The 27,351-nt window shown below is 38.9% G+C and overlaps 1 protein-coding gene across 2 annotated transcripts in view; it reads left to right on the top strand.

The window, feature by feature from the left end:
- Positions 1-27,351, top strand: part of XRN2 (5'-3' exoribonuclease 2) — a gene marked incomplete at its 5' end in the record, with an annotated part of 78,550 nt that overhangs the window by 21,951 nt on the left and 29,248 nt on the right. Inside the window, 17 exons of one of the 2 annotated variants that reach the window (XM_079719774.1) lie at positions 287-359; positions 499-549; positions 1,036-1,193; positions 2,549-2,623; positions 2,710-2,843; positions 2,943-3,000; positions 3,082-3,189; positions 7,467-7,511; positions 9,183-9,314; positions 14,837-14,955; positions 18,213-18,348; positions 19,601-19,708; positions 19,810-19,899; positions 21,077-21,149; positions 24,878-24,961; positions 25,797-25,894; positions 26,548-26,627. In XM_079719774.1, coding sequence (XP_079575900.1) covers positions 287-359; positions 499-549; positions 1,036-1,193; positions 2,549-2,623; positions 2,710-2,843; positions 2,943-3,000; positions 3,082-3,189; positions 7,467-7,511; positions 9,183-9,314; positions 14,837-14,955; positions 18,213-18,348; positions 19,601-19,708; positions 19,810-19,899; positions 21,077-21,149; positions 24,878-24,961; positions 25,797-25,894; positions 26,548-26,627 — 1,622 coding nt within the window. Of the gene's footprint in view, positions 1-286; positions 360-498; positions 550-1,035; positions 1,194-2,548; positions 2,624-2,709; positions 2,844-2,942; positions 3,001-3,081; positions 3,190-7,466; positions 7,512-9,182; positions 9,315-14,836; positions 14,956-18,212; positions 18,349-19,600; positions 19,709-19,809; positions 19,900-21,076; positions 21,150-24,877; positions 24,962-25,796; positions 25,895-26,547; positions 26,628-27,351 lie in introns of those variants that run through there. The other variant, XM_079719775.1, reaches the window with a different exon arrangement.

The raw sequence follows: 27,351 nt of genomic DNA, 5'->3' as shown, positions 1-27,351 counted from the left end.
TGTATACTTGAGTAGCAGTGAGAAGAGTAGAAACTTGTGAACTGAATCTGTTTTTCTAATGGCTAAGTTGGACACAAACATTTCATTTTTTTCTATTCCAAGTAGTAAGTTAACCAATGAAATAATTTTGATGTCTAACACATGCACACCTAATTAAGAAAAATTTCTAATTAGTAACACTATCTTAATAGAGTTATCTCAGTTTATTTTAAGACATTCAATTCTGTTGATTTTTGTGCTAGAAAACTGGGTGTGAGCTACAAATGTTAAAAACTGTTTTTTATAGGTTATTTTATCTGATGCTAGTGCTCCTGGTGAAGGGGAACATAAAATCATGGATTACATTAGAAGACAAAGAGGTAAAATTCACTTATAAATATTTGATTATATGTTCCATTTCAAAAAAGACAAGCCGTTGTATAGAAAATATTTGGTAAAATGTGATATTCCTATAGTATAAAATATATTTACTTTAATATATATTTCCCTTCTCTCTAGCCCAGCCTAACCACGACCCAAACACTCATCATTGCTTATGTGGAGCAGATGGTAAGTTTCTTCTTTGGGATCTGAGTCTCTTGGATTAAACCATAGCAAGTCGATGGGTTGGTGTGTAGTAATGGATTATTTGTGGGTTTTGCCTGGAAATTCTAAAATGCCTTGCTTATTTTATGTGTGAGGGGGAACTAGTATAGAGTCGTTGTTCAATCTGTGATTAACATTCACCTATCTAGAATTTTTGTTGTTGTTGTTACATTTTTTCAACTTTTTAATATGGCCGCACATATCTTTAAAATGGAATGTTTCCAAGTGTTGACTCCTGAGTGGTAGTTAGATTCTAGGCCCACATTTCTGTAGGAGATCTTGTTGGCCTCTAGGAAGTTTTAGGCTTTTTGGCTTTGCTGCCTCTGTGTGCTCATTTGGGCTTTTCTTTGCACTGGTGTCTTGTGTTATGATAAGGTCCTGCCTTTGGTTATGGGGTAAGGGTCTTCTAGAGTGCTCACTGTTTGCTGTTTTGTTGTTGTTGCTTGATAGCTGATCTCATTATGCTCGGTCTTGCTACACATGAGCCCAACTTTACCATTATCAGAGAAGAATTCAAACCAAACAAACCCAAACCCTGTGGTCTTTGTAATCAGTTTGGACATGAAGTCAAAGACTGTGAAGGTTTGCCAAGAGAAAAGAAGGGAAAGGTAAGAACTTCGAGGTGGTAGTAGCCTCATTTAAAATTTCTTTATTTTTTATTGTGATAAAATATTGATATATATCAATACAACAGAAAATACACCTTTTTAACCACGTTTAAATGTACAGTGCGATGGCATTAAGTATATTTAGGTTGCCTCATTGTAAAAATGGATAAAGGGAAGACGGTGGTTGATTAGATTTTTACCTACTTGCTCCGTCCGTTACCCCTCACAGAGATGTATCTTTCAAAGCTCTTTAAAGTAAACACAAATTCACAACCACGCATGAACTCATCCTTTCTACTCCCCACTTGCCTAACACAGCTTATATCTACATGAGGCTGAGGTCATATAGGTAATAATGCCCATTGCACTTGATTTGTTTGTAGAAGTTATTTGTCTCAAATGGTTATTCTTCTTAAAAGGAACTATAAATCAGGTATGTTAAACTTCTTGGAATTTTTTTTAACGGCATATGTATTTTATTTATTTAGTTTAAAAAATTTATTTTATTTTATTTATTTATTTTTTGGCTGTGTCGGGTCTTAGTTGCAGCACACGGGATTTTTCTGTTGCGGCACGGGCTCTTCGTTGCAGCACTTGGGCTTCTCTGTAGTTGTGGCATGTGGGCTCTGTGGTTTGCAGCATGCAGGCTCTCTAGTTGAGGCGCGCGGGCTCAGTTTCTCTGCGACATGTGGGATCTTAGTTTCCCGCCCAGGGATTGAACCCGCGTCCCCTGCATTGGGAGGCAGATTCTTTACCACTGGACCACCAGGGAAGTCCCCTAGGTACTTTTAAGTTACTCCTAGTTTCTACATATTCTGGGTTCCCTTGATGATATCCATTCTCCTTTAAAGGGGTTTCTGTTTTAAGAATATGGTACCTCTTTAAACGACATGTTGAGTGAAAAAAAACAGTTAAGAAGTATACGTATTCACAGAGAAGGATGAGGCATATACATTAAAATGTTAACATTAGTTGGATGAAGGTCAGGGTTTGGCGAACTGCAGCTCTCCAGATTTGGCGTATGAGCTAAGAGGGTTTTTTTCGGTTTTTCAAGAGTTGTAAAAACAAAACAGAACATGAAAGAATATGCAGCAGAGACCATATACGTCCCGCTCCCCAGGCTAAAATATTTAGTGTCTGGCCCTTCGCCAAAAACGTTGGCCAATCCCTGGTCTAGGTCTGATTGAGGTTATGGGTAATTTTTATTTTTAAGATGGTTTGGTGAGTTCTTTTTTATTTAATACTTGTAATTTTAAAGTGGGTCTTGCTTTAGAAAAAGCCATAATGTTTGTGTGGGTGGAGAGAATTCCAGGGTTCAGAGTAGATGTGTTGAGTCTTCATCCCCTTTCTTGCAGCACGATGAACTGGCAGACAGCCTTCCTTGTGCAGAAGGAGAGTTTATCTTCATTCGTCTCAGTGTTCTTCGTGAGGTATGTAGCAGTGACTCTTGGCATCGGTCCACTAAACCAGGGCGCCTTTTCATGGCTTTAATGGCAACGTTCCTTCGTGGTTGCAGTATTTGGAAAGAGAGCTCACCATGGCCAGCCTGCCGTTCACATTTGATGTTGAGAGGAGCATTGATGACTGGGTCTTCATGTGCTTCTTTGTGGGAAACGACTTCCTTCCACACCTGCCGTCCTTAGAGATTAGGTATGTGTGTTTGTGTCAGTCTTCAAACTGTTGTTTTAGCCTTCTTGCCTTTACAGTGCACGCTGGTCCTAATACATAATGTTTGTTTCCTGGTGGCAGGGAAGGTGCAATTGACCGTTTGGTTAACATATACAAAAATGTGGTACACAAAACTGGGGTAAGTTCACTCTTGAATAATTTCAAAACAAGTATTTGCTTTTATAAGAAGATCATTTTACATGTATTTTATCACTTACAGGGTTACCTTACAGAAAGTGGTTATGTCAATCTGCAGAGAGTACAGATGATCATGTTAGCAGTTGGTGAAGTTGAGGATAGCATTTTTAAAAAGAGAAAGGATGATGAGGTAAAGTGTTTCTATTGCAGTAGCTAAATTGCTCCTGTCTCTAATAGGCTGTGATGATCCTGTGATTGTCCTTTTAACCTCTTTGAGTGCGCTGTTAAATCACTGTAGTGTATCAGACACCAATGTAATCATGAGTGGTCAGTGCTTTGATGATTTTAGAAAGGCTGTGATGCTTGCTGTGTGGAACTATGTACTGCACCCCGTGTGAGTTGCATTGTAATTTCTTCTCTCTTAATCTTAATTAAGGTATAAATCCAAACACCTGTCTAATCAATAGGACATGAAATGAGGGTTCCAAAGCTAGAAGAATGCTGGAATTGAACTAGTGTGTTTTATAGGCACTATTTATGCTCTGGACCTGGGAACTCTGTACTGTGGTGGCAGAGTGTAGGGGGTCTGGGTGGGATTACATCAGTCAAGGCAGGTGGTTGCAGCTCTGTGTAAGAAATGTAGACATAAAAAAAGGAAATAAAGTCACAAAGCACTCGGGAATTAGTTACCTGTGATAGGGTGAGTGCTTAGGTGAGAAGTCCAGGTTTCTGGCTGGGGTAGTTGGGACTTTGCTGGTGCCATTCACCAAGGTAGCAAGCCCCAGGGGTGGAGCAGGATGGGGTGGGGATAAGGTAGAAGTGAGTTTCATTTTGGAGGTACTGAGTTTGAGGGGCCACAGGACACCTGAGAGGAGAAAAGTCCATGAACCAATTAGATGGATATATGTGGAGCGCAGATCATAAGTCTTTTGAAAGGAGATTTGAGAACCATTGGCATGTGGGAGATACCTCCCATCATGAGTGTGAACTTGATGTCCCTGGAAGCTCAGATAGCGTGAAAGTGCCTCCATCAGGAACCTTGAGGAGTGTGGACGTTTAAGGAGAAGGCGGGGCCGGGGGAGGAGGTCCCTAGAGAGAGGAGAAGCCTTCGGTGCTGCCTGAGGTGTCAGAGCGGGATGGACAGGCCCCTAGTCTTCAGCCGGGGCTTGAGATGCCCTCGGGAGCTGAGGGCTGGAGGGGCAGTAGCCTGGAGGCAGAGTGGGCTGGAGGATGACCATGGGGAGTCGCCAGGGAGGCCAGCAGTGGGTAAAATGAGCAGAGAGAAAGCGGAGGAGATCCCTTAGAAACTGATTTTCTGCAAGTCATATGGCTCTTGTGAACAAATAGCAACATAATGTCACTACCTTGCTTCACGATTTCCTAACAGATTAGAACATGTCATTGTCTCTGACAAGATTTTATGTTTTCTTCAATTTTGTGTACTGTAGCTAGTGGCCTCTTCTTTAGAACTTTGGGTACCATTTTGTGTAACAGTGAGTGGACTGTAGGCATTCTTTCAAAGCCTTTGGTATTTGATAATCTTCACATGTAAAATTCAAATAACTAACTTTGGGATATCAAATGTCTCCCAGAACAGCCGTTTTTAACTAAGTCTTCAACAATTACAGTGGCTCCCCTTGAACTGCTGCCATTTTGCTTAAGAAATAAACTATATATACTGTGTACTACTTGGTATAAAAATCTCATGTTAGACAAGTCCTCTTATGTGGCTTTAGCAGATTCTGTACTATTAAATATCGATGGTATTTGGCATTAGAATGGGATGTATAGGATTTGATAGATTCCAAAAAGTGCTTCAGATTTAAGTGTGTCATGTGGTTTCCAGCTGGCCTGGCAGAGAGGGCATTTTACAGCTTTGGATCTTTTTTGGTGTCCTTGACATCATATGATGTCTGTTAGCATGGTTGGGCATTGGGGAAATTAATGAACCCTCGGAAATTCAATATAAAAGTATCTGGCTCACTTGGTGGGGAAGTATCTGGGAAATTCAATATAAAAGTATCTAGGGAAGTGTGTCCATGGCTTTTGACAGATTTCCAAAGGACTTGATAGCACACAAAAAGATTAAAGATCAGTAAGGTCCGTCCAGGTGGACTTGTTCTGCTTACGTAGCCACCTCCCTTAAAAATAACAAAATAGATAGTAGAATAGGAATCAATATTTGTTACTAAAATTGAACAGTTAGGTCAGAAATGTATAGTTTTTATTTAATGAGTTTTGATGTTTGCCTTTCATCTTGCAAATGTTCATTTATTAAGCAAATATTTCTTGTTTACCGTGTGCCAGGTGGTAGTCTGAGTGTTACTGATACAACAAAAAATGAAACAAAAAAGCACACGAAATTTCTGACCTCATGGAGCTAACATTCTTCCGGGGGAAATGGACAATCAACACAAAAACGAAGTGTAGTGTGCAGGGTGTTAGAGAGTGCTAAGTGCCATGAAGGAAACTAAAGCAGGGGAGGAAGTGTCTGGGGAGGTTGCAACCCTAGAAAAGGTGGCTGGAGAAGGCCTCACTGACGGATGGCTTTGAGGAAAGACCTGAAGGATGTGAGGGAGTGAGCCATGCAGATGTGTGCAGAAAGAGCATTTCAGACAGGGAATAGTCCGTGCGAAGGCTCTAGGGCAGGAGCGTACACAGGATGTTTAGGACAGTGAGGAGCCAGGAGCCGCTGTGGGGGGAGCCGAGGAAGCAAAGGGAAGCGAGTAGGAGAGGTCAGAAAGATGATGGATCTGGTAGCGCCCTCTAGGTCACTGACAGGACTTCAGCTTTCAGTCTGCATCATTTAAGCATAAAAGTGACAAAGACCTGACACGTACTGTAAAGCCATCACTGTAGCTGCTGTATGGAGGTAAAGGCAGAAGCAGCGAGCCCAGTTAAGAGGCTCCTTTGCAGTAATCCAGGGGAGCCAGCATGGTGGCAGTGAAGGTGAGAATAGGTGGCTGGATTCTGAACGTATGTTGAAGCAGGAACCAATGGGGGATGAAATCCTAGATGTGAGAGAAGGAAAGGTGTCAAGAATGACTCTAAGGCCTTTTTTCTGAGCAGATGAAAGACGGTCTGGTCTGAGCAGCTGTGATGAGAAGATTGGGAGGTGCAGGGCTGGGGGTGGCGTTCTGTTTTGGACACGTCACGCTTCAGACGTGAGGGTGGGGGTGTTGAGTTGGGAGAGGCTCTGGCTGGAGAGTCATGAGACGAGAGGATTCCTTCTGTGAGCGCAGGGAAGCGGGGAGGTCCAAGTATCGGGCCCGGAGGGGCGCCAGCGTTACAGGGACAGTGTGGGGGCTGGGAGGCTGTTGAGTGAAGGCAGCAGCAGGAGTGAAAGAACCAGGTGAGTGTGGTGTCCTGGCAGCCCAGTGCAGAGGGCACCATTCCAGAAGGAGGAGTCGTGGTCAGATAAGAGACGTTTCCTTAACGACAGGGGCAAAGCTTCATCAGAGAAGTGGGTGGTGTTCACGTCTTAGGAAGTTTTCAGGAGTAGGTCCCCATGTATCCAGCATTCAGCCCCTCCTGCAGAAAGCACAAAGCTCACGTCTCGTTAGGTGTCCTGTTGCGGGTGGCAGTGCTCCTTGGAGGGGTGGAAGTGCTGCGAGTAGGGTGACAGTCAGTATAGTACCTGCCGTGGTCACCTTAGCTGTCGTTTCAGTGCCTGGACACTCAACAGAAATGCAGGTGTGGGAGGAGAGCTTTCTGGGGAAAGGGGGCCTTTGAGTGGCTCACTTGGTGGGGAGCAAGGTCAACCCTAAATCCTGTCCAGTTGAAACCATGGCTACAGTTTGAAAATGAGTGGAGGGAAGAATCAAGGCAGACTGGACACTTTCCTGTGAATTTAACTGGCCCAGAATAAGCAGTAGAGACATCTGAATTTTCTTCCTTCTTTCATTAGGTTGACTTGTTGCAATCTTGGTGGGTAGTGTTTGCATAGAACCCCACTGCTCTCTTTACCCACTTGTGCCCCACATGTGACAGCGTTAGAAACTGTCCAGCCCTTTTTAGGTAATAGAGGCCCATTATTAAATTGCCGTGTTGATATTTTTTAATTGTCATCTTCATTATTAACTATCTTCAGCTACAATGTAAAGAATTGTTTTCTTACTTATGTGTATCTTCTCCATTATTGGCAGCCTGTTCACTCCAGGGAAAAACCAAGGGTCCTTGTCATGACTCTTGCATTCTTTCCTGAAATGATGTTAAAAACTACCTGAAAAAAAATTTGAGGAACATTTTAAATTGTATCTAAACTCAATTTAGAATGCTCTCTATCCACCTGCAGTTCTGATAAGCAGCACTTTGAACATACCGTGCATTGCCTGGTTTAATTATGTACCTAGGTTTCTGGGGTCTTCCTTTAAAACTTTAATTGTCTCCCGAATCATTCCTGGTAATGTTTAACTCTTACATTTTTGTGTAATTATTTGACAGAATATGTGGATTTTATACTTTTAGGACAGTTTTAGAAGACGACAGAAAGAAAAAAGAAAGAGAATGAAGGTGAGTTTTAGCTAATATCATAAGACTGGCAATGGTATCAGTTTACGATTTGGGAGGAAGATGTTCATTACAATAGCTCTTTATTCCTTACCGGCTGGGAGTTGGTTAGGGACGTGGCGCCCACCCAGCTGCCTTCCTGCCTGGTATTGATTTTAAAGAAGTCCTTTCTAAGCTCTCTGGAGTCTGAAGGGAAACACTTGATGGGCAGGAGGGGGCAGGTTGCATTTAGCTGTTTAAGAGGTTTTTTTTTTACAATAATCATATTGTTTTTGTAATAAAAGCAGTCAACCCTTTGTTTCCCCTTACAAGTCACTATACTCTGTCTATATCTTTGTCAGGTTAATCTTCCTAGAACAAGATACCCATAGCTTTGTTGTTTCTCTGCTCGGAAATCACCAGCGACTCCTTAGTCCCCTCAGAATCCAGTTCTCTCTCAGTCTGCCTTGCAGAGCGCACCATGGTCTGGTTGATTTCCGGCTGCCAGCTCTTCCCCTGCTGTCCTCTAAATACACCATGTTGCTCCTGACCCAGAGCCTTGCCCCCGCTTTGGCTCCTCCAGAAGGTTCCTACTCCAAGCCCCGCACACCTTGCCTTCTCCACGGCCTCCCTTGCTGCCTCTGCTTGTGGTCCAGGTTGAGCAGTCCTTTCCTTTATCTCTGGTGAATCTTGTCTTCCTTCCTGGATTTTAAATTCATGGAGTTGAGGGACTGCCTCTTATTATCATATTTTATTGGATTTGAGCAATTTCAGGAACCTAGAAGGGAGAAGAGTGATTTATTGTTGCAGGTAGTTGCAAACCACTTAGATTGGGAGGAGCATATTTGGTTTCTACTTTATTTTTTTTCCTTGTTGTTAATTAATTTTAAAAATTGAGGTATATTTGATGTATAATATTATATAATCAGGTGATTAGAGTATATTATGCACAGTATAGTATATATAATAGTGATTCACACTTTTTAAAGGTTATATTCTATTTACAGTTATTATAAAATATTGGCCAAATTCCCTGTGTTGTACAATATATCCTTGTAGCTTATTTATTTTATATATAATAGTTTGTACCATACATTATTATTTCCTTTCAGTCAGTGTCTGTTTTTAAAACATCTGTTTTATCAGTCAGCCACAACCGTCACCTAGTATAGCTATAGTGATAGCTGTAATTAATTGGCAATAAAGAGTTAAATTCTAGCAAGGTGAAGGGTAAAAAAAAGCTGTATTTCCTGAGTAGAAATCAAACTCTTGACTTATTTTTTTTACCATTAAGATAAATGTTATAGTTATTTATTATTTGTTATTTTTGTTTGCCTAAAATTATGTCTTGAATGTGTTCAGAAATTGTAAGTAAACGTAGTAGAACAGCCTAATGAGACTTGAATAGTTCCACAGGGTGGAACTGCAAGTGACGGGCATTCTCAGACTCCACGTGTATATACCAGAACAGTGAATTCTGTGTACTTTTAGAGCAGAGTTACTATTACAAACGGTGGTTTACAGGGTAAGTTACCATTATATCAAAGTGTAGACAACCCTGTAATGTTAACAGAAATCCATTTCGTCTTTTAAGTGCTTACAGTGGGGAGTCTTTCTATAGCCCTCTTTTCTTCCTGTCATCTAACTGTGTTGTGCTTTAATTTTAATTTCTACATTCATTTATTTCCATGTTAGAGAGATCAACCATCTTTCTCTCCTGGTGGAATATTAACCCCTCATGCCCTTGGTTCAAGAAACTCACCAGGATCTCAAGTAGCGCATAATCCGAGACAAGCAGCCTATGAAATGAGGATGCAGAATAACTCTGTAAGTGACTCACTTTTATGTAGCTTTGAAGGGTGGTGACTTAACAGATGCCCCTGTAGTTGTGTGTGAATTTGATCATTTAGCCTGGGGTTGTTTTGTTTTATAGTTTTTCTCAATTTCTTTTGCCTTGAGAGATATTTTTAATTCTATCAAATTCTTTATCAATATGAAAATATCTAAATGATGTGAAAAGAAAGAAAATGCATGTAAATACAGATGGCTAAGTGGCTCTAGTGTCTCTGTAATGCACATGGGCCACAGTGCTTCCCTCTTCCCCCGAAGGTACAGTGGTGATGGTACTAGAAGCATGAGGGGACATCCAAATGTCTCACGTCTCTGGCGTGAGAGACAAGGGAGGGTTTTGCTGCCTAATTTCCCCTTTCCTTCCAGGGATCAGTTATGGGCATTTTGCAGAATGGTATTCCTCAGTCTGTTAAATACAGGTACTCCTTAACTGCCTCAGCTTCACTCTCCAACTCAGTCATAGAATAGATCCGAGTATGTGTTTTAAGGTAGCTCTCACTACCGAACTCAGAATGGATTTGCCTCACGGTATCCCTCCTTATTTGAACTTTGTAATCCAAACTGCATGAGCAGATCGTTTCAGCCAGCAAGGCTTTACTCTGTCCATTAGCTTCCTGTTGTATTGACAAAAGACCAAGAGCTCAGAGCACATGGCAAGACAGCAAGCAGGGGTGAGGGAATAGACCATGAACTAACACACGCATACAGGAGATAAAGCTATTGCTTATTTCAGGCTAGTAGGCATGAGAGAGAGAGAGTTTTGTAAAGGGAGAAAAGATACTGTGTAAACTTTTACTATGATAGATGCAAGGAAATTGCATACGTTTGGATATTTAAGTTTTATTTTTCTATTACCCTATTGATGATAAAATTCCTTATTATGGGGCAATCCTATATATGGAATTTTTGCCATATCAAGAGACTGATTGAATTTATATTCCCATAAATTCACACTTAGAAGTTTTAGGACCTTAAATTTGGAATTTGAGAAATGAGGTTTTGCATCTCCCAAGAGAAGAAGCCTGCCTTTCTATTGTGTTTTTTTTGTTCTGTTTGATTTTTGTTTTCTTTTTCTTTTTTTAATTTTTATTTTATACTGGAGTATAGTTGATTAACAGTGTTCTGGGACTTCCCCGGTGGCACAGTGGTTAAGAATCCACCTACCAATGCAGGGGACACGGGTTCGAGCCCTGATCCGGGAAGATCCCATATGCCGCGGAGCAACTAAGCCCGTGCACCACAATGGCTGAGCCTGTGCTCTAGAGCCCCCGAGTCACAACTGCAGAGCCCACGTGCTGCAATTACTGAAGCCCGCGCACCTAGAGCCCGTGCTCCACAACAAGAAAAGCCACCGCAATGAGAAGCCTGCGTACCGCAACAAAGAGTGGCCCCTGCTCGACGCAACCAGAGAAAACCCGCATGCAGCAATGAATACCCAATGCAGCCAAAATAAATTAATTAAAAAACAAAAAACAAAACAAAAAAACCAATGTTCTGTTAGTTTCAGGTGTAGAGCAAAATGATTCACTTATATATAGTTGGCCAAAAAGTTCCTTTGGTTTTTAAGTAAAAATAAAAGCACATTTTTAATTTTCACCAAGAACTTTATTGAGCAACGTATTCACCCTTTTGTTCCACTACCTTCTGCCATTTTTCAGGCAACTTTATAATTCCATCTTCCCAAAACTTTTTATCTTTTTGAGCAAAGAACTGTTCCAGGTGCCTTTTACAGCCTTCTGGGGAATTGAAATTTTTTCCATTAAGAGAATTTTGTAAAGACCAAAATAAATGGAAATCCACAGGTGCAATGTCTGGTGAAGAGAGCGGATGACTCAGTACTTCCCAGCCAAGTTGTAACAGTTTTTGCCTGGTCATCAAAGAAACATGCGGCCTTGCATTATCCTGATGGAAGATTATGCGTTTTCTGTCTGTTTTCCAGACACTTTTCGTCGAGTGCTGCTTTCATTTGGTCTAATTGGGACCAGTATATGTTGGAATTAATCGTTTGATTTTCCGGAAGGAGCTCATAATAGAGGACTCCCTTCCAATCCCACCACATACACAACATCACCTTCTTTGGATGAAGACTGGCCTTTGGTGTGGTTGGTGGTGGTTCATTTCACTTGCGCCACAGTCTCTTCTGTTCCACGTTATTGTACAGTGTCCACTTTTCATCACCCATCACGATTTGTTTTAAAAACGGAACGTTTTCCTCACGTTTCAGTAGAGAATCACATGTGGAAATACAGTCAAGAAGATTTTTTTCACTTAATTTATGTGGAACCCAAACATCAAAGAAATTCACATAACCAAGCTGGTGCAAATGATTTTCAACGCTTGATTTGGATATTTTGAGTATGTCGGCTATCTCCCGTGTGGTATAACATTGATTGTTCTCAGTTAATGTCTCGATTTGATTGCTAACATCTTCAACTGGTCTACCCGACTGTGGAGCATCATCCAGTGAGAAATCTCCAGCATGAAATTTCGCAAACCACTTTTGACACATTCGATCAGTCACGGCACCTTCTCCATACACTGCACACATCTTTTTTTGCGTTTCAGTTTTTACCTTTCTTGAAATAATAAAACGGAATATGCCCAAAATGTTGCCTTTTTTCTTCCATCTTCAATATTAAAATGGCTACACAAAAATTCTCCGATCTTGATGTTTTTTTTAAAATGCACACTGATGTGACAGCTGTCACAATACAGTCTAAGAAAATTGTTTCGGACTTCCCTGGTGGTCCAGTGGTTAAGAATCTGCTTGCCAGTGCAGGGGACATGGGTTCGATCCCTGGTCCAGGAAGATGCCACATGCTGCGGGGCACCTAAGCCTGTGCGCCACAACTACTGATCCCACACTCTAGAGCCCACAAGGTGCAACTACTGAGCTCACATGCCACAACTATTGAAGACCACACGCTCTGGGGCCCGCATGCTGCAATTACTGAAGCCCACGTGCCTGGAGCCTTTGCTCCGCAACAAGAGAAGCCACTGCAATGAGAAGCCCATGCACCGCAAAGAAGAGTAGCCCCCACTCACCTCAACTAGAGAAAGCTGCGTGCAGCAACAAAGACCCAACATAGCCAAAAAAAAGAAAAGAAAATTGTTTCAAATGAAGTTAAAGACAGCTAAGTGCTACTAGAGCCATCTTAATGGAAAAAGACCAACAAACGTTTTGGCCAGATGTATACATGTACATGTATCCTTTTTGATTTTTTTTTTCTTATACAGAGTGAGATGTGGAGGGTCAGTGAAAGGGATTGCAGTGAGTCACTTGAGTAGAACAGAAAAAGCTGATGTCCATCATTTAAGATCATAGTGACTACAGTCCCCACAGAGTGGAACTGAAAGTGACTGGCATTCTCAAACACCATATTGATGATACGATACAGTGCTTTTTTCTTAATGTCAGGGAGGCAGTAGGTTTAAACTTTGTCACCTGTGATTGCCCTGAGACGGATTGCAATATTACAGTCAGGCTCCACAGAACCAGAACCACTGTTGATTAGTAACGTCTCCCATGGGAGTGAGAGTGGGGAGGTTGGTGTTTACGTTGCTTATTTGATCCTGTATTAATTCCTCTTGACATATTTATTTCTTTTGGAGTCTTTGCAAAGTGGGATTTTCATCTGGAATGTTCTGAAGTTAAAGTAATCATGAAGCCATATTACCAGTTCATTTAAAGATGGCCTTTAAAGTTATGGATTTTTGCTCTTTTGGTGTGTTTTTGTTTATTGATTTTTTGAGCTGTTTGGGCATGTTACTCTGCAGTACTTGACCAATGTCTGCTGACGGTCAACATTGTCAGTGTTTTATCAGACGGTTTCTGTTTCTTCATAAATACGTGTTTTTAATTTTTGCATTCTGAAGTATGGTTTCATTGTATCTGCAGCCATTCTCAGTTAACAGAATATGATTACAAAACAGCTTTTTAAAAAAAAATTTTATGACTTGTTATGAATCTGGTATGTTTAGGAAGGAATCCTTTTGTCCGTAGAGGGAGAAGAGAAAAGAGCAGTGGGGGGGTTTAGCATTAAAGAGCAGACACCCGTCTTTCGTGTTTTCCTTGAGGGTCTGTTATTTTTGTTATCTAAAGATGGAAATTATATTTTGTCAATTTGGGAAAGTTTGCTTTTTACCCAACTTCCTCTCATAATTTAATCCAAATGGATTAGCGTGGGGTTTAAAAATGAAAGTGGTGACTTAGTGAGTCAGGTGTGCTATTGATCTTTCACATGTGGTGTTTCGTTTAATCCCTGCAGTAATCTGTGAAGATAGAGAACAGTAGCATCCCCATTTCAAGTTGAGGCTGACAGGTTAAATAAATTGCCCAAGGCCATACACCGAGAAAGGCTAGTTTGGTATTTCAAACTCAGGTCTGTCTGACTGAAAATACCTGTCTCATTTTCCCAGTGCAACAGTGCCTTCCTGGATTTATTTTTTTTACTAGGTTTTGTGAGGGGTTTTGGACAGTATTGGCCATACAGTATCATGAGTAAAATTGATACTATACATTTTTAAAAGGAAAGTGTTATCAGCTCTATGTGAAATATAATTTTACTTTGTTGTAACAAACTTTCTTAGCCTGTGGTATGAACTACCTTTATGCTAATTATAGTATCAACAAAATAGCCTCCTGAGCTCTCAATTTAAAAAATTCAGTTTACTCAAAATATCTAATACATTGTGAATAATAGAACAAAACTTTTACTATGAAAACCTTTTTTGCCACTTATGTTTTTGGTCATTTAACATAAAACTAAAGTTGCAGAAGACTTTAATTTTATAGTTAAAATTAAAATACTGTAGGGTGTGCCTATCTTCATTGAGTTAAGTACAAAGGGAAGAGATAATACTGGATTTAAAGTGGTATCCAAGTCTTTGAAATACTAATAAGATGTGCATTTTTCTAAGATGACCAATAGATTTTTATTTGTACATTGAATTTTAAAATAGTGTTTGTAAAATAATTTAACAGTTATCTGGCAGAGTCTTATTACTAAACTGTTGCTTTCCGGAGTGGTTATACTAGGTTGAACACATACCATTTAACTTCATTTTCACCAGCTTGACTATTTTATGTATTACTAATTTATTTATTTATCTTTTTCCCCCTTTACTGTTTGATTGGTGGAAAGTTATCGTGAATTCATAAGATCAGCGAATCACCAAAGAAAATAAATATTTAAGTTAATTTTTAAAATTTATAAAATTAAAATTTTCTTTTTTCTTCTGAAGCAGTTTTTACTCTAAGAATGTTCAGATTCTTTTGAGTTTAAGCATAGGAAGCTTGGTACCATATTACTCTTTTTTGGGGAAGTGCAATAGGCCAAGATCAGTCTTTGTGCTTTCTAAATATGTTTACCAATATCTATTTAACAGCCTTAAAAACTGTATTACCGTGAAGCATGGTGGTAGTAGCAGTTGGATGTAACTTCTTATGTGAAATGAATAATTAAGTCCTTCCTCTCTACTGTCATAATTGTCTGCAGAGTCCTTCAGTGTCTCCTAATGCGAGTTTCACTTCTGATGGCTCCCCATCTCCGAGAGGAGGAATTAAGCGAAAAGCGGAAGACAGTGACAGTGAACCTGAGCCAGAGGATAACGTCAGGTAAAGCCATTTTTTGGTAGCACTTTGTTAGCAAATTGCTGAAATAGAGGCGGTCTAATTAATGCTATTAGCTCAGAGCAGCAGTACCTTCAGATGCTTGCCTGTGATCTTTTTATCCACCAGTAATTAATGTGGAGGGTTAGAATAGTCAGTAAATTCCAGTGAGATGTGTAAGCTATAGCTGTTAAACCTAAGTATCTAGATTAGTATGCAGGTTTTCGTCCTCCAAGCCACTTTTCCCTCTGAGAGCAGGCGCTAGATGGGCTAGGCATGAGGTGTTTAGCTCTGACTGTGTGATCTGAAGGTCACTGTGTGGAGATTACATTTTCAAGCTGCTTAACCCAGAAAGTTCAGTTACACTTGGATACTTGATATGGTTTGCTTTAATCTTCTTAGTTGAAAAGTTTCTTCCTCAAGATGAAATATGTAGAACTTACTTGGTTAAGAAATAAATATGTATATTTTTAAAAACCACAGGCTTGTATATGCATAGTTATATTTCATGACAGAGAAGTTTACCTGTAGCTGTATACTTAACATTTATTTTTTTAATAAATGAATGAATTAATTTATTTATTTTTGGCTGCATTGGGTCTTCGTTGCTGCACATGGGCTTTCTCTAGTTGTGGTGTGCAGGCTTCTCATTGCGGTGGCTTCTCTTTGTTGCAGAGCACGGGCCCTAGGCCCGTGGGCTTCAGTAGTTGTGGCTCGCGGGCTCTAGAGCTCAGGCTCAGCAGTTGTGGCACACGGGCTTAGTTGCTCCATGGCATGTGGGATCTTTCCGGACCAGGGCTCGAACCCGAGTCCCCTGCATTGGCAGACGGATTCTTAACCACTGTGCCACCAGGGAAGTCCCATACTTAACATTTATAATGGGAAACTTTGATTCTTTAATTTGTCCAGAAGTTGGAGATCATCATATAATAAGATTAACAGCCTCTGCTGTGTTTAAATCTAGGTTTGAATCCTGGGCTCCAAGTGATATAGTTCAAAGTTAAGCAAACAATGGTGGTCCATATCTCGTGCTTCTTATATAGGATGTGGGTGGTGTGTTTATATTTATGATTAGAAATGTCCTTTGATGTTAGATTCTAATATCGGTGATGACTGGTCATCAAACATTTACCTGACCTGAGTTTTTATCCTCTGCTTCTATAACAATGGATTTCCTCTTAGAATGTCTTTTGTTTTACTCTGAGGTCATCATGATCAATACTAGCTTAATAGTAAACTTGATTTATTTAGTACTTTATTATTTAATTCAGGTGCTGGGCATAATCAAGGTAGAAATGCTTCTCAGGAAATGCTTGGGATTCTTAGCATTTATTTTGTTCATATTTTCTGTAAAATGGTGATAATCCACATTATGGATAGAGGATAGTTCTCCTGATTGATGTTCTGTGAATCCTTTGTGTATGCGGGAAATTAAAATTGGTAATGTGTGCGGGTTTTCCCCAGTATTCGAAAGTGGATGGGGCCTATGAAACCTTTCAGAGCCGAAATGGCGTAAAGAAGCAGTTACCTTAGGTCACATCTTGCTGCACAAAAGAAATGGAGATAAAGCTCAGATGCTCACAGACACAGCTCACAGCTCTGGCGGCGGATGTTAAGACGCTGAGTGTGATTCCTGGGGAAGGGGCTGGCGGGGCCACTCCTGCTCCTGGGGTGCACGCTGAAAACAAACGTGCTAAACGAGATTCTCACTTTCTGCCCTTTTTTTTTTTTTTTAAAGTGAAATCTCTGCATTTCTTTCTATTAGAGAAAACAGGTATTAATGGGGGTCTTTTGTAAAAGCAAAGTGGTGTAAAGTGAACTTTTGAAAAGCAGGGCATACCTGTATTCTGAAACATGGCTGCAGTTAATTTGTAAGATCTGGCACATGGTAGAAAATGGCCTTACTGTAGAATCATCTTGATGTTCTTGATCTGTCCTGATTAAAAAAATTTTTTTTTGGCTTCTTTGTGTTCCTTCAAGAAAATGTTTTAATCTCTTGGAGAATGAGAAATGAGTACTTTGTGGTTCTTCACATTGTACTTTCAGTGATTAATGATAACTTAGTGAGTTAATTGACCTGCTTCTAAGTTTTACCAGAATATACATACATACATACGTGTGCACATGTGCATGCGTGTCCTTCCCTTCAACTCTTAGCTCAAAGAGGCCCGAGCATAGGGAGAGTAGGTTAGGTATATGCATAATTTCTGCCTGGTTTCTAGATTATTCTTTTATAAATCACTTTTTACCTTTAAAAGAGTTACCCATGCAAGTCTTTTTTTAAAAGTAATTTAATTGACTTTCTCTGTATAGTTTAAATATATTTTAACAAACTGAGGAACTTGAACTATATAAAAATATCTTCAGCAAATTTTAAAGTGTAGCTTTAGGGACTTCCGTGGTGGCGCAGTGGTTAAGAATCCGCCTGCCAATGCAGGGGACATGGGTTCAATCCCTGGTTTGGGAAGATCCCACATGCCGCGGAGCAGCTAATAAGCCCGTGCACCACAACTACTGAGCCTGCGCTCTAGAGCCCGTGAGCCACAACTACTGAGCCCACGTGCCGCAACTACTGAAGCCTGCGAGCTCTAGAGCCTGTGCTCCGCAACAAGAGAAGCCACTGCAATGAGAAGCTCACGTGCCGCAGCTAGAGAAAGCTCGCGCGCAGCACCGAAGACCCAATGCAGCCAAAAAGTTAATCAAAAAAAAAAATGTAGTGGGCTTCCCTGGTGGCGCAGTGGTTGAGAGTCCACCTGCCGATGCAGGGGACACAGGTTCGTGCCCCGGTCTGGGAAGATCCCACATGCCGCGGAGTGGCTGGGCCCGTGAGCCATGGCCGCTGAGCCTGTGCGTCTGGAGCCTGTGCTCCGCAACAGGAGAGGCCCGCATACCGAAAAAAAAAAAATGTAGTTTTAGAATTATTCCGCAATCAAAAAGCATGTAAAACAGTATGAAAATTTGAGCGAACAAGTGTTCTGTATCTACTTTATTAGCATAAGTGATTATTCTTTTTTTAAATGTAGTTTTATAATGATCTTACTGGAATCAGTGTTTGAGTTTTTGATGTTTAACTATCTTTAAGTTGGTAATAAATCCTGTGAAAGTGGACTTTTTAGAAATAGTTAAATGAAACCGTGTTTGTTAGCATTACTGTTTAACTCAGTTACATTTCACCTGGACATTAAATATAAATTGATTTGGTGATAAACAGGTAGACAGTTACCATAATAATTCAGCATACACTGGCTTTGCCTGGTTTGTAGGTTATGGGAAGCTGGTTGGAAACAGCGGTACTACAAGAACAAATTTGATGTTGATGCAGCTGATGAGAAATTCCGACGTAAAGTTGTGCAGTCTTACGTTGAAGGACTCTGCTGGGTTCTTCGATATTATTACCAGGTACAAAGAGAATATTTTCCTCTAAACCTCTAGTTAGTCATTTTAGGATCATAATTTCTATAATAATGTGTATTATTGAGCTGTATTCTGAGATTAAACCTAGACTTTTCTTTAAGCTTACTATTTAGAAATTCATTACTTTGAATAATATTTGTTTCTAAAGCTCCTTAGGTGTTAATATATAAACAAAGCTATTTTTTCTGTTGTGTCAAAAGATTTCAACACCAGGGAGTATGGTTGAGTATACTTTGTCTTTCAAATGACTAAAGTGTAGTGTTTTTTTAATTGGAATAAAAAAATAAGTGAGGAACTAATAGATAGTCACTAAATGACTGAACAAAGGACAAAGCCTGGAAAATACTAGTAAGAATTTGAAAGGAATTTGAATGATACCATTTCCTCCATATAAGGTAGTGATGTTACTTGAAGTGCTTTCTAATTGGAGTCATCTGTATCTGACTTAAAGCCTTTGATAATTGGGATGTCAGATTGATGAGAGGTTAGGTAGACATGGGGATTGTAACACAGATAGCTAATATCTGGTTTTGGGCTCGGAGAGTGAAGCAAGTTCAGTTTGGTGTGATCTGAAATTAGTAAGTAGAAAGTAATTTAATGTGCTGAGTATCAACTATAAAATATTTTAATTTCATGTTTTACTCCTACCAAGATTTTAATTCACCAGGCACAGAGTCAAAACATATATCAGAAGACTTCTTTTTTCTATGCGTATAACTTGTTTCCGTTTTGATGGGCTTACTGAAATATTTTTATAATAAAGAGAAAGTTTTCCCTGAAAATATAGGGAATAGTAAGATGAAGCTTTTGCCTGTTTTACTCTCAGTCACAGTGATGTCCCTTCCTCACCTGTAGGCTCAGTAAGTGTCAGCTGCAACTGCTCTTCATTTTATTTGATGATGGCAGCTCTAGAGTTGAAAGAAATGCCACCAAACACATTATAAGAATAAAAATCGTCACCAAATTGTGTTTGTGAATATAAAGTTTGGTATTAACTACTGATTATTAAAGGTGTTTTGCAGTATTATTTAAATCAAGGGGCCATTGATATGAAGTAAAAAGTTCAGATTTAATCAGAATAACTTAGGACTCATGGAAAAACTTAATGCATGGAATATAAACTAGAAGTCGTGTTTTATAAATAGAATATATAGGTTAATAGTCTAATTTTTATTTGTTTTTTTCTGTGTATATCATTAACATAGATTTTTGGGTTTGCTATTTTTAATGATTCCAGGGTTGTGCGTCCTGGAAGTGGTATTATCCATTCCATTATGCACCGTTCGCTTCAGACTTTGAAGGTATTGCAGATATGGCTTCTGATTTTGAGAAGGGTACGAAACCGGTAAGCTTAACTATTTAGAGCCATAAAATTTACAGAATTTTGGCTTAGATAAAAATTGTGTGTTGTATGTTAAAGTTTTTTTTTTTTTTTCTTTTTTACAGTTTAAACCACTGGAACAACTTATGGGGGTTTTTCCAGCTGCAAGTGGTAACTTTCTACCTCCATCATGGCGGAAGCTCATGAGTGATCCCGTGAGTCTTTTAGTATTTTGAGTGTGTTGGTAACTGGGTTTTTGTCGTACATTTTACCAGCATTAGCCACAATTCGTCTTGCGTCTCATAGTTAAGAGAGCGAAGTGCAGAAAAAAAGGTAGAAGTATTTGAGTTCCGTGTATTTTTCACCACTTTGTTTTTTTTCTGCTTTCCTTGGCCATCAGGACCCAACTTAGTAAAAAAAAAAAAAATCGTGTGTTTGGGAGAAATTCTTAGAACAGTTTTTTTATTCTCAGCCTACCTGTATGTAAGCCATTATTTTTGGCTGTTCCAGCCTGTGTGGTGGCTGCTAGAGCTAAGGCTGGCCCGCTTGAAATCCCCTCCCAGCTGGTTTTGTGGGCGAGGAGTGGGACCCAGCTGGGAGGTGGGGTTGTCAGTAAGCTTTTCACTCTACGCTGGGTCCACAGCTGTCTGCTTTAAAATTCCTCTATAATAATGCCTTTTTTTTCATCTTTTAAAATATAATTGTTGGGGCTTCCCTGGTGGCACAGTGGTTAAGAATCCGCCTGCCAATGCAGCGGACATGGGTTTGAGCCCTGGTCCGGGAAGACCCCACATGCCACGGAGCAACGAAGCCTGTGCGCCACAACTACCGAGCCTGCGCTCTAGAGCCCGTGCTCCACAACAAGAGGAGCCACCACAGTGAGAAGACCGTGCACCGCAAAGAAGAGTAGCCCCTGCTCGCCGCAACTAGAGAAAGCCCGTGTGCAGCAACGAAGACCCAACACAGCCAAAAATAAATAAATTTATTTTAAAAAATGTATGTAATAGTTCATTTTGTTTCACTAGACCTGCAATTTAAAGAATACTTTTTTGTGTGTGTGTGTGTGGTACGCGGGCCTTTCACTGTTGTGGCCTGTCCCATTGCGGAGCACAGGCTCCGGACGCACAGGCTCAGCGGCCATGGCTCACGGGCCAGCCGCTCCGCGGCATGTGGGATCTTCCTGGACCGGGGCACAAACCCGTGTCCCCTGCATCGGCAGGCGGACTCTCAACCACTGCGCCACCAGGGAAGCCCAAGGAATACCATTTTTAAAAGGAAAGGATGCTCATTTTCTTATCAGGCATGATAACGTGATCAAATGTTATATCAAACTCTTTGTAACAGAAATATGTGACTTCACTTTTTGAATCTTTACTTGTCTTCCTGGTATAGGATTCTAGTATAATTGACTTCTACCCGGAAGACTTTGCTGTTGATTTGAATGGGAAGAAGTATGCATGGCAAGGTAAAATTTAGACATTATTCCTTTTCGTTAAAATAATTTTCTCTTGGTAAAACTGTGCACAAACATGATTTATGGGATGAAAGAATTTCTATATTTTGCCATCCAAACTGGGATTAGCAATGATTGATATTTTAATAGTCACACTATGGTAAACAAATGGGTTGAAATACATTAATCATATTTTTTATCTCCTTTGTGATTAATTAATGGGACTTGGGACTTGCTCCTTTCAGTCGCTGACGCCTTGTGAGGTTGCTGAGCAATGTAGAAACATGAGAGTGTCCATGTGGAGATTTACTTACACTCTGTGGAAACTTTTGAAAAATGTATTAGAAATTTAGTTTACATACTTAACATTAATCATACTTAAAGTTTATTTCTTATTTATCTGTATATTATTTTCTCATTCCATTCTGTTCACAGATTTTGTAGAAAGAATGGCAATAAAAATTAGTACTAAATGTAAGGTGATATTTCCCACTCAAAAAATGTGTGATGACAGTAAAATACAAGAAGGCCTCTCACACAGTAAGCCAATTGTTGTTTCACACCAGAGTCCCTTTCAGCAAATCATTTTAACCTCTTCTTCCACCATATATTTTTCTAGAATGATAAGCATGTTTGGTAATACCATGCTTTCATTCTTTTTCCCTGATTATTCTCTGGGGCACAGAGACCAGTAAAATAACTCAAGGAGAACTGTGGAGGAAAAGGGGAATAAATAATAATTTTCCAATTGAAATAATTATTTTATGAGATTTTAGAGTTGACTTTTGATTTATGTAGTAACAGGAATTTCATATTACTTTAACAGAATGATAGTGGGAAATGCAACCCGTTGATTGGGGCTGTGCAAGTGTTGTACTCTGTGGGCATATTGTGTTATAGGTAAAAAGATTGGGGTCTTAGGTTGTTTTTGAAGATGCTTTGTAGAGGAGTAACATAGAGGGAGAGGAGGCATAGGAGAACAGGAAGTAGTAAAGTAAAAATAAGTAAAGTTATTTATGTAAGTGTTTGTTAAATGAATAAGTAAATATATAAACATGCAGATGACTTGCTGACTATCATTGTAGTATAAATTGTCCAAGGAAAAGTAAGGCAGTGCACATCAGTTAGTTTCTCCACACCCTTGCCAATATTTATTTCGTTTTTTGATAATAGCCATCTGGATGGGTGTGAAGTGGTATCTCACTGTGGTTTTGATTTTTCATTTCCCTAATGATTAATTATGTTGATCGTTTTTTTCATGTGCTTATTAGCTATTTGTGTATCTTGTTTTGGAAAATTGTCTTTTCAGGTCCTCTGCCCATTTTTGAATTGAGTTTTTGTTGTTTTATTATAGGTGTACTTTATATATTATTAATTTTGATGAAGTCCAGTTTTTGTTGGACTATTTTGTTGTTGTTGCCTTTGCTTTTGGTGTCTAAGAAATCACTGCCAAATCCAGTGTCATGAAGCTTGCTCCCTATATTTTCTTCTAAGAGTTTTATAGTTCTGGCTCTTACATTTAGGACATTCAGCCATTTTGAGTTAATTTTTGTATATGGTGTAATGTAAGGGTCCAACTTCATTCTTTTGCATGTGGATATCCATTTTCCCACCACCGGTTGTTGGAGAGACTGCCCTTTCCCCACTGAGTGGTCTTGGCACCCTTGTTGATAATCATTTGACTGCATATGATGGCTTATTTCTGGGCTGTTTATTCCATTGGTCAGAATGTCTGTCTTATGCCAGCACCATACTGTTTTAATTACTGTAGCTTTGTAGTCAGTTTTGAAATCAGGAGATGTGAGTCCTCCAACTTTATTTTTCTTTTTAAAGATTGTTTTGGCTGTCTGGGGTCTCTTAAGATTCCAGATGAATTTTAGCATGGGTTTAAACTCAGATCTTTAATATTTTTATATTTTATATAAATATTTTCATTTATTAGACTCAGTAGCAAGAACATACCTTTCTTGAGGTAAAATTTACTACTGTTAGGAGATGTAGTTTTTTCTCCATACATATCTTTAAATTGTATGGAAAGTAATGATAATTCTTAGTTAAGTTCTTGCCTAAGTTGAGTACATCTTAAAATGATAGGTGATAAAATGTATCTGGGTATTTTTCCAACATTTATTGACCATGTGTACTTACAATTATTATATATAATAATTTAGCATAGATATTTCGAATGCTATGTATTTTATATATGAACAGAGAATTTAAGTAATTTGATCAGAGTCACACAGTGTCAGAACTAAGATCTGAACCCAGAGAGTCTGACTGACCACTGTGTTTAACTAAATATTACCACCATTTGGGCTGCCTCTGGGCTGTTGAGAGGTTTAAATAAACCAAAGCATGTAACATAGGAAATAGGTGCTCAGAAAAAAGTAGCTGCTGCTACTGTCATTTTTACTATCAACTCATTCTCAAGCACTACCACTGTCACACCTGGGTGTAAGGCGTTCCTTCCTCCCTTGGCCAGTAGGGCTCGTTCTTTACTTGTTAACCATATGGCTGTCATTATCACTGCAAGTTGCTTACTGTTTGGAATTAGCTTCTGGAGTTGATATTGTAGGAAAGTCTTTCTGATAATTTGTTTAGATCCTAAATCTAGTAGGTAGAAAACGAAAGCTAGATAATGTTGTAGTTTTGCATGTTATAACTTTTGTTAAATGAATGACTAATTACCACTTGAACAACTTTCTAGGTTTTTTCCATCTAAGTGTTTACCAGCTTTTTAGGCCCCATAAAATTCACACTAGAAGTTAGTATTCTCCTTAACTAGGTATTCTCCTTACTTGTAGTACAATTGAAGACGTTTCCTAACTTTGAAAATATGGTAGCTAAATAATTAATGACAACTTTGGAAACCTTTCATTTCTCATTTTAAAGGGAAAAAATCACAAATACAGCAGTTTTGAGTGGCAGTAGTTTCAAAATTATTTAGCTTTATTTAACATTTCTCTTTGCTATTTATCTTAAAATTTTTGTTTGGCCAAAATACTATTTTTACTATATACAGCAGCACTTATTATGCTTCAATAACTTCGTATATATTTCTAGTAATAGATATTGTATTACTGGTGTGTTTCTTTGAAGATTATGCACATGCATCCAGATAAAGCAATGATCTCAATTCTAGCACACTCCAGGGGACAATTTTCAGCCTGAAAATAATCATCTATTCCACCCCCCCCAAAGTTAATTTAAGCAAACAAGTGTCTAAAAGTTTTGTGTGTATAAGTTAATTATTAGGTCTTAAAATATAAAAGAATATTATGCAATTTTAGAGCTGCAAGAGTCATTTCAAGTATTCTAGTTAAACAGAACTTCTGAGTATTTTTGTTGAATGATCTCTGTACAAAAGAAGAAACCAAGGTCCTAAAAAGATGAAAGGATGAACTCAAGCCTTTGGGAGATTGACTGGTTTGCCTGAGGGCATCTAGTAAGGAGGGCGAGAACAGAGAGAGAGGCTGGTGTCTAGGTGGCCACTTGTTCATTTAATTTAAAAATTTTATTATCACAGAGTTAAGATCAAACATGGTTTTCCATATGAGCCATTTTAAGGGTGGGAAATTTGGAATTTTTTCTTCTACATTTGAATTTTGGCTAAAGATTAGAGTTCAGTTCCCAAATGTTTTTATATTAGCAGGGGTATTCTACTAGAAATGTTCATTTGGACCAGTTGGAATTTAGGTGACCCTAATAGCTGGGCGGTTGGTGTGCGTTTATGTCCCCAGGTGTGGCTCTGTTGCCGTTCGTGGATGAGCGAAGACTGCGAGCTGCCCTGGAAGAGGTGTACCCGGACCTCACCCCGGAAGAGAGTAAGGCCAACGCCCCACTCAGGCAGCAGTGAGTCTGTGGGACACAGACTTCACGTTTCCTTATAAAATTAGACCTTTTTTTTTCATTTGTGAATTTTTCACAAAGGGGGCATAAATCATTGATTTTACTTCTTTGTAACAAATGTTAAATTTGTTTCTTAAAATTTATTATCTGTAAATTGAATAGTAATTAAATGAAACTTTTAAGTTATAAGTATTAGATTTCCTCCATCTCCCTTCTTCTCTTCCTCCTCCCCTACCCACCAAATAACAATAACTTTGCTTGAAGGTTGAGTCAAAAGCATTTGCTCTCAGAGTGTTAACTTGAAATGTTATTTTTCACAAAAAGTGGGATTTTGTCATTAATACTGACAGTTAAAATATTGGGAAATTGCAAGGCTGGGGTCAATTGGAAAATTTATTTAATACCAGTGTAACAAACGTATAGGAATAATATCTCCATCAACCATCCTTAGGATAATTTTTGTTCTCAGGTGATACAATTTGTGTTTCCTCAGGGAATGTTTATTTCTTATAATAAGAAATTGAGTTCTGTATAAATAAGAAAACTCTGACCCTTATCTTGCAATCCCATAATAATTCAGGTATATTTTAGTAATTTTTTTTGATAGTCATTGATTTTTGAAACCTTATCGTCAAAGTTTTTTTTTCTTCTGCAGAGACATGTCACCTATTTAGACCTATTATTGTTAAATTATTTTTCACAAAGTTTAAGTTCTTAAAATTTCGATGCATCTTTTAATTTTGTTGTCATAAAAATTGCTCTTGCAGATATAATTGTTTGATCTTTATCCTTTTCCTACTTTCCCCCCAGCTAGAAGAAACAGTCTTGGAGGCGATGTCTTATTTGTGGGGAAACATCACCCACTGAATGACTTCCTTTTAGAGCTGTACAAGACAGGTTCCACAGAGGTACGGTCTCCCTTCCAACATGAAGTGTTTTTAAACAGTATATTTATTTGGTTAATTAATCAGGAATACCTAGTTAATTAATCAGGAATACCTTTTTAAATTTGGTAAAATATAAACATGATTTACCATTTTAAGCATTTTTAAGTGTATAATTCTGTGGCATTAAGACCATCTACAAAGTTGTGCAACTACCACCAACTGTCCGTTTCCAGAACTTCTTTGTCTTCCCAGTCAGAAACTCTGTACCCATTAAACAACATTGAACACTGCCTCTCCATCCTCCCCTCCTCCCAGCCTCTGGTAACCTCTCTTCTTCTTTCTGACTCTGTGAATTTGTCTAATCTTGATACCTCACTAAGTCGCATCATACAGTAGTATTTGTCCTCTTGTGTCTGGCTCACTTCGCTTAGCATAATTTTTCAAGGTTCAGCCATCTTGTGTCAGAATTTCCTTTCTTTTATGGTTGAATAATAGTCCATTGTGTGTATACACTACATTTTGTTTATCCACTCATCTGTTGATGGGAACTTCAGTGGTTTCCACCTTTTAGCTGTTAGGAATGTTACTCCTGTGAACGTTGGCGAACAAGCATATGTTTTAGTCCCTGCTTTCCATTCTTTCGGGTGTATAATCAGGGCTGTGTTTTTCCACAGTCAGTGGATGTACCACCTGAACTATGTCATGGGATTCAAGGAAAGTTTTCTTTGGATGAAGAAGCCATTCTTCCAGATCAGTAAGCATTCATTGTATATAATTGAAGCGATTGGGAGGATGTATAGTTAGCATTTTTACTTTGTTGCCTAAATGTTTCATTTTCTAGTAATAATGAGAAAGTAGTGAGAAAACAAAACAACAACAGAATACCCCTGGACTAAAAAAAGACTTGGGGTCAAAGCCCAGCTCTTGGGGCAATCCGCAAGGTCAAAACTATTTTCATAATAATACTAAGGTGTTATGATGCTGTTTGCCTTTCTCACTCTTTTCCTCCCTTGAGTGTATGGTGGAGTTTTCCAGAGGCTAAATGTAGTGTGATATCTCAAGAGATTGAATCAGAAGCGGATAACAGAATCCAGCTATTAAGATAGATACTAAGCCATGTATTAAAGAAAGTTAAAACAGTAACATTCATCTCATTTGTTTTTGTTTTGCTTTGTAAAATATAGTAGTTTTTTCATTAAAATGTTATATAAATTAATGGTAGGTTTATTACTAAATTGTCTTATTAAGTTTTCAATAATAGGTTTATTAGTATTATCTTTAAATTAGTGTTTAAAAAATGTCTTAGTTTTAATTTTTAATAGGTAAATATTGACAGATATAACCAACATGAACAGAAGTTCTTTGGGGTCCTCAATTGTTAAGAGTGTAAAGGGGCTCTGAGATCAGAGTTTGAGAACTGCTGCTCGAGGGTATATAGATCCAGGAATAGAATTGTGGGTCATAAAATATGTGTATCT

The sequence above is a fragment of the Hyperoodon ampullatus genome (genome assembly GCF_949752795.1).
Source record: "Hyperoodon ampullatus genome assembly, chromosome: 14".
NCBI lineage: Eukaryota > Metazoa > Chordata > Mammalia > Artiodactyla > Ziphiidae > Hyperoodon > Hyperoodon ampullatus.
This window is presented reverse-complemented; position numbering and strand designations above follow the sequence as displayed.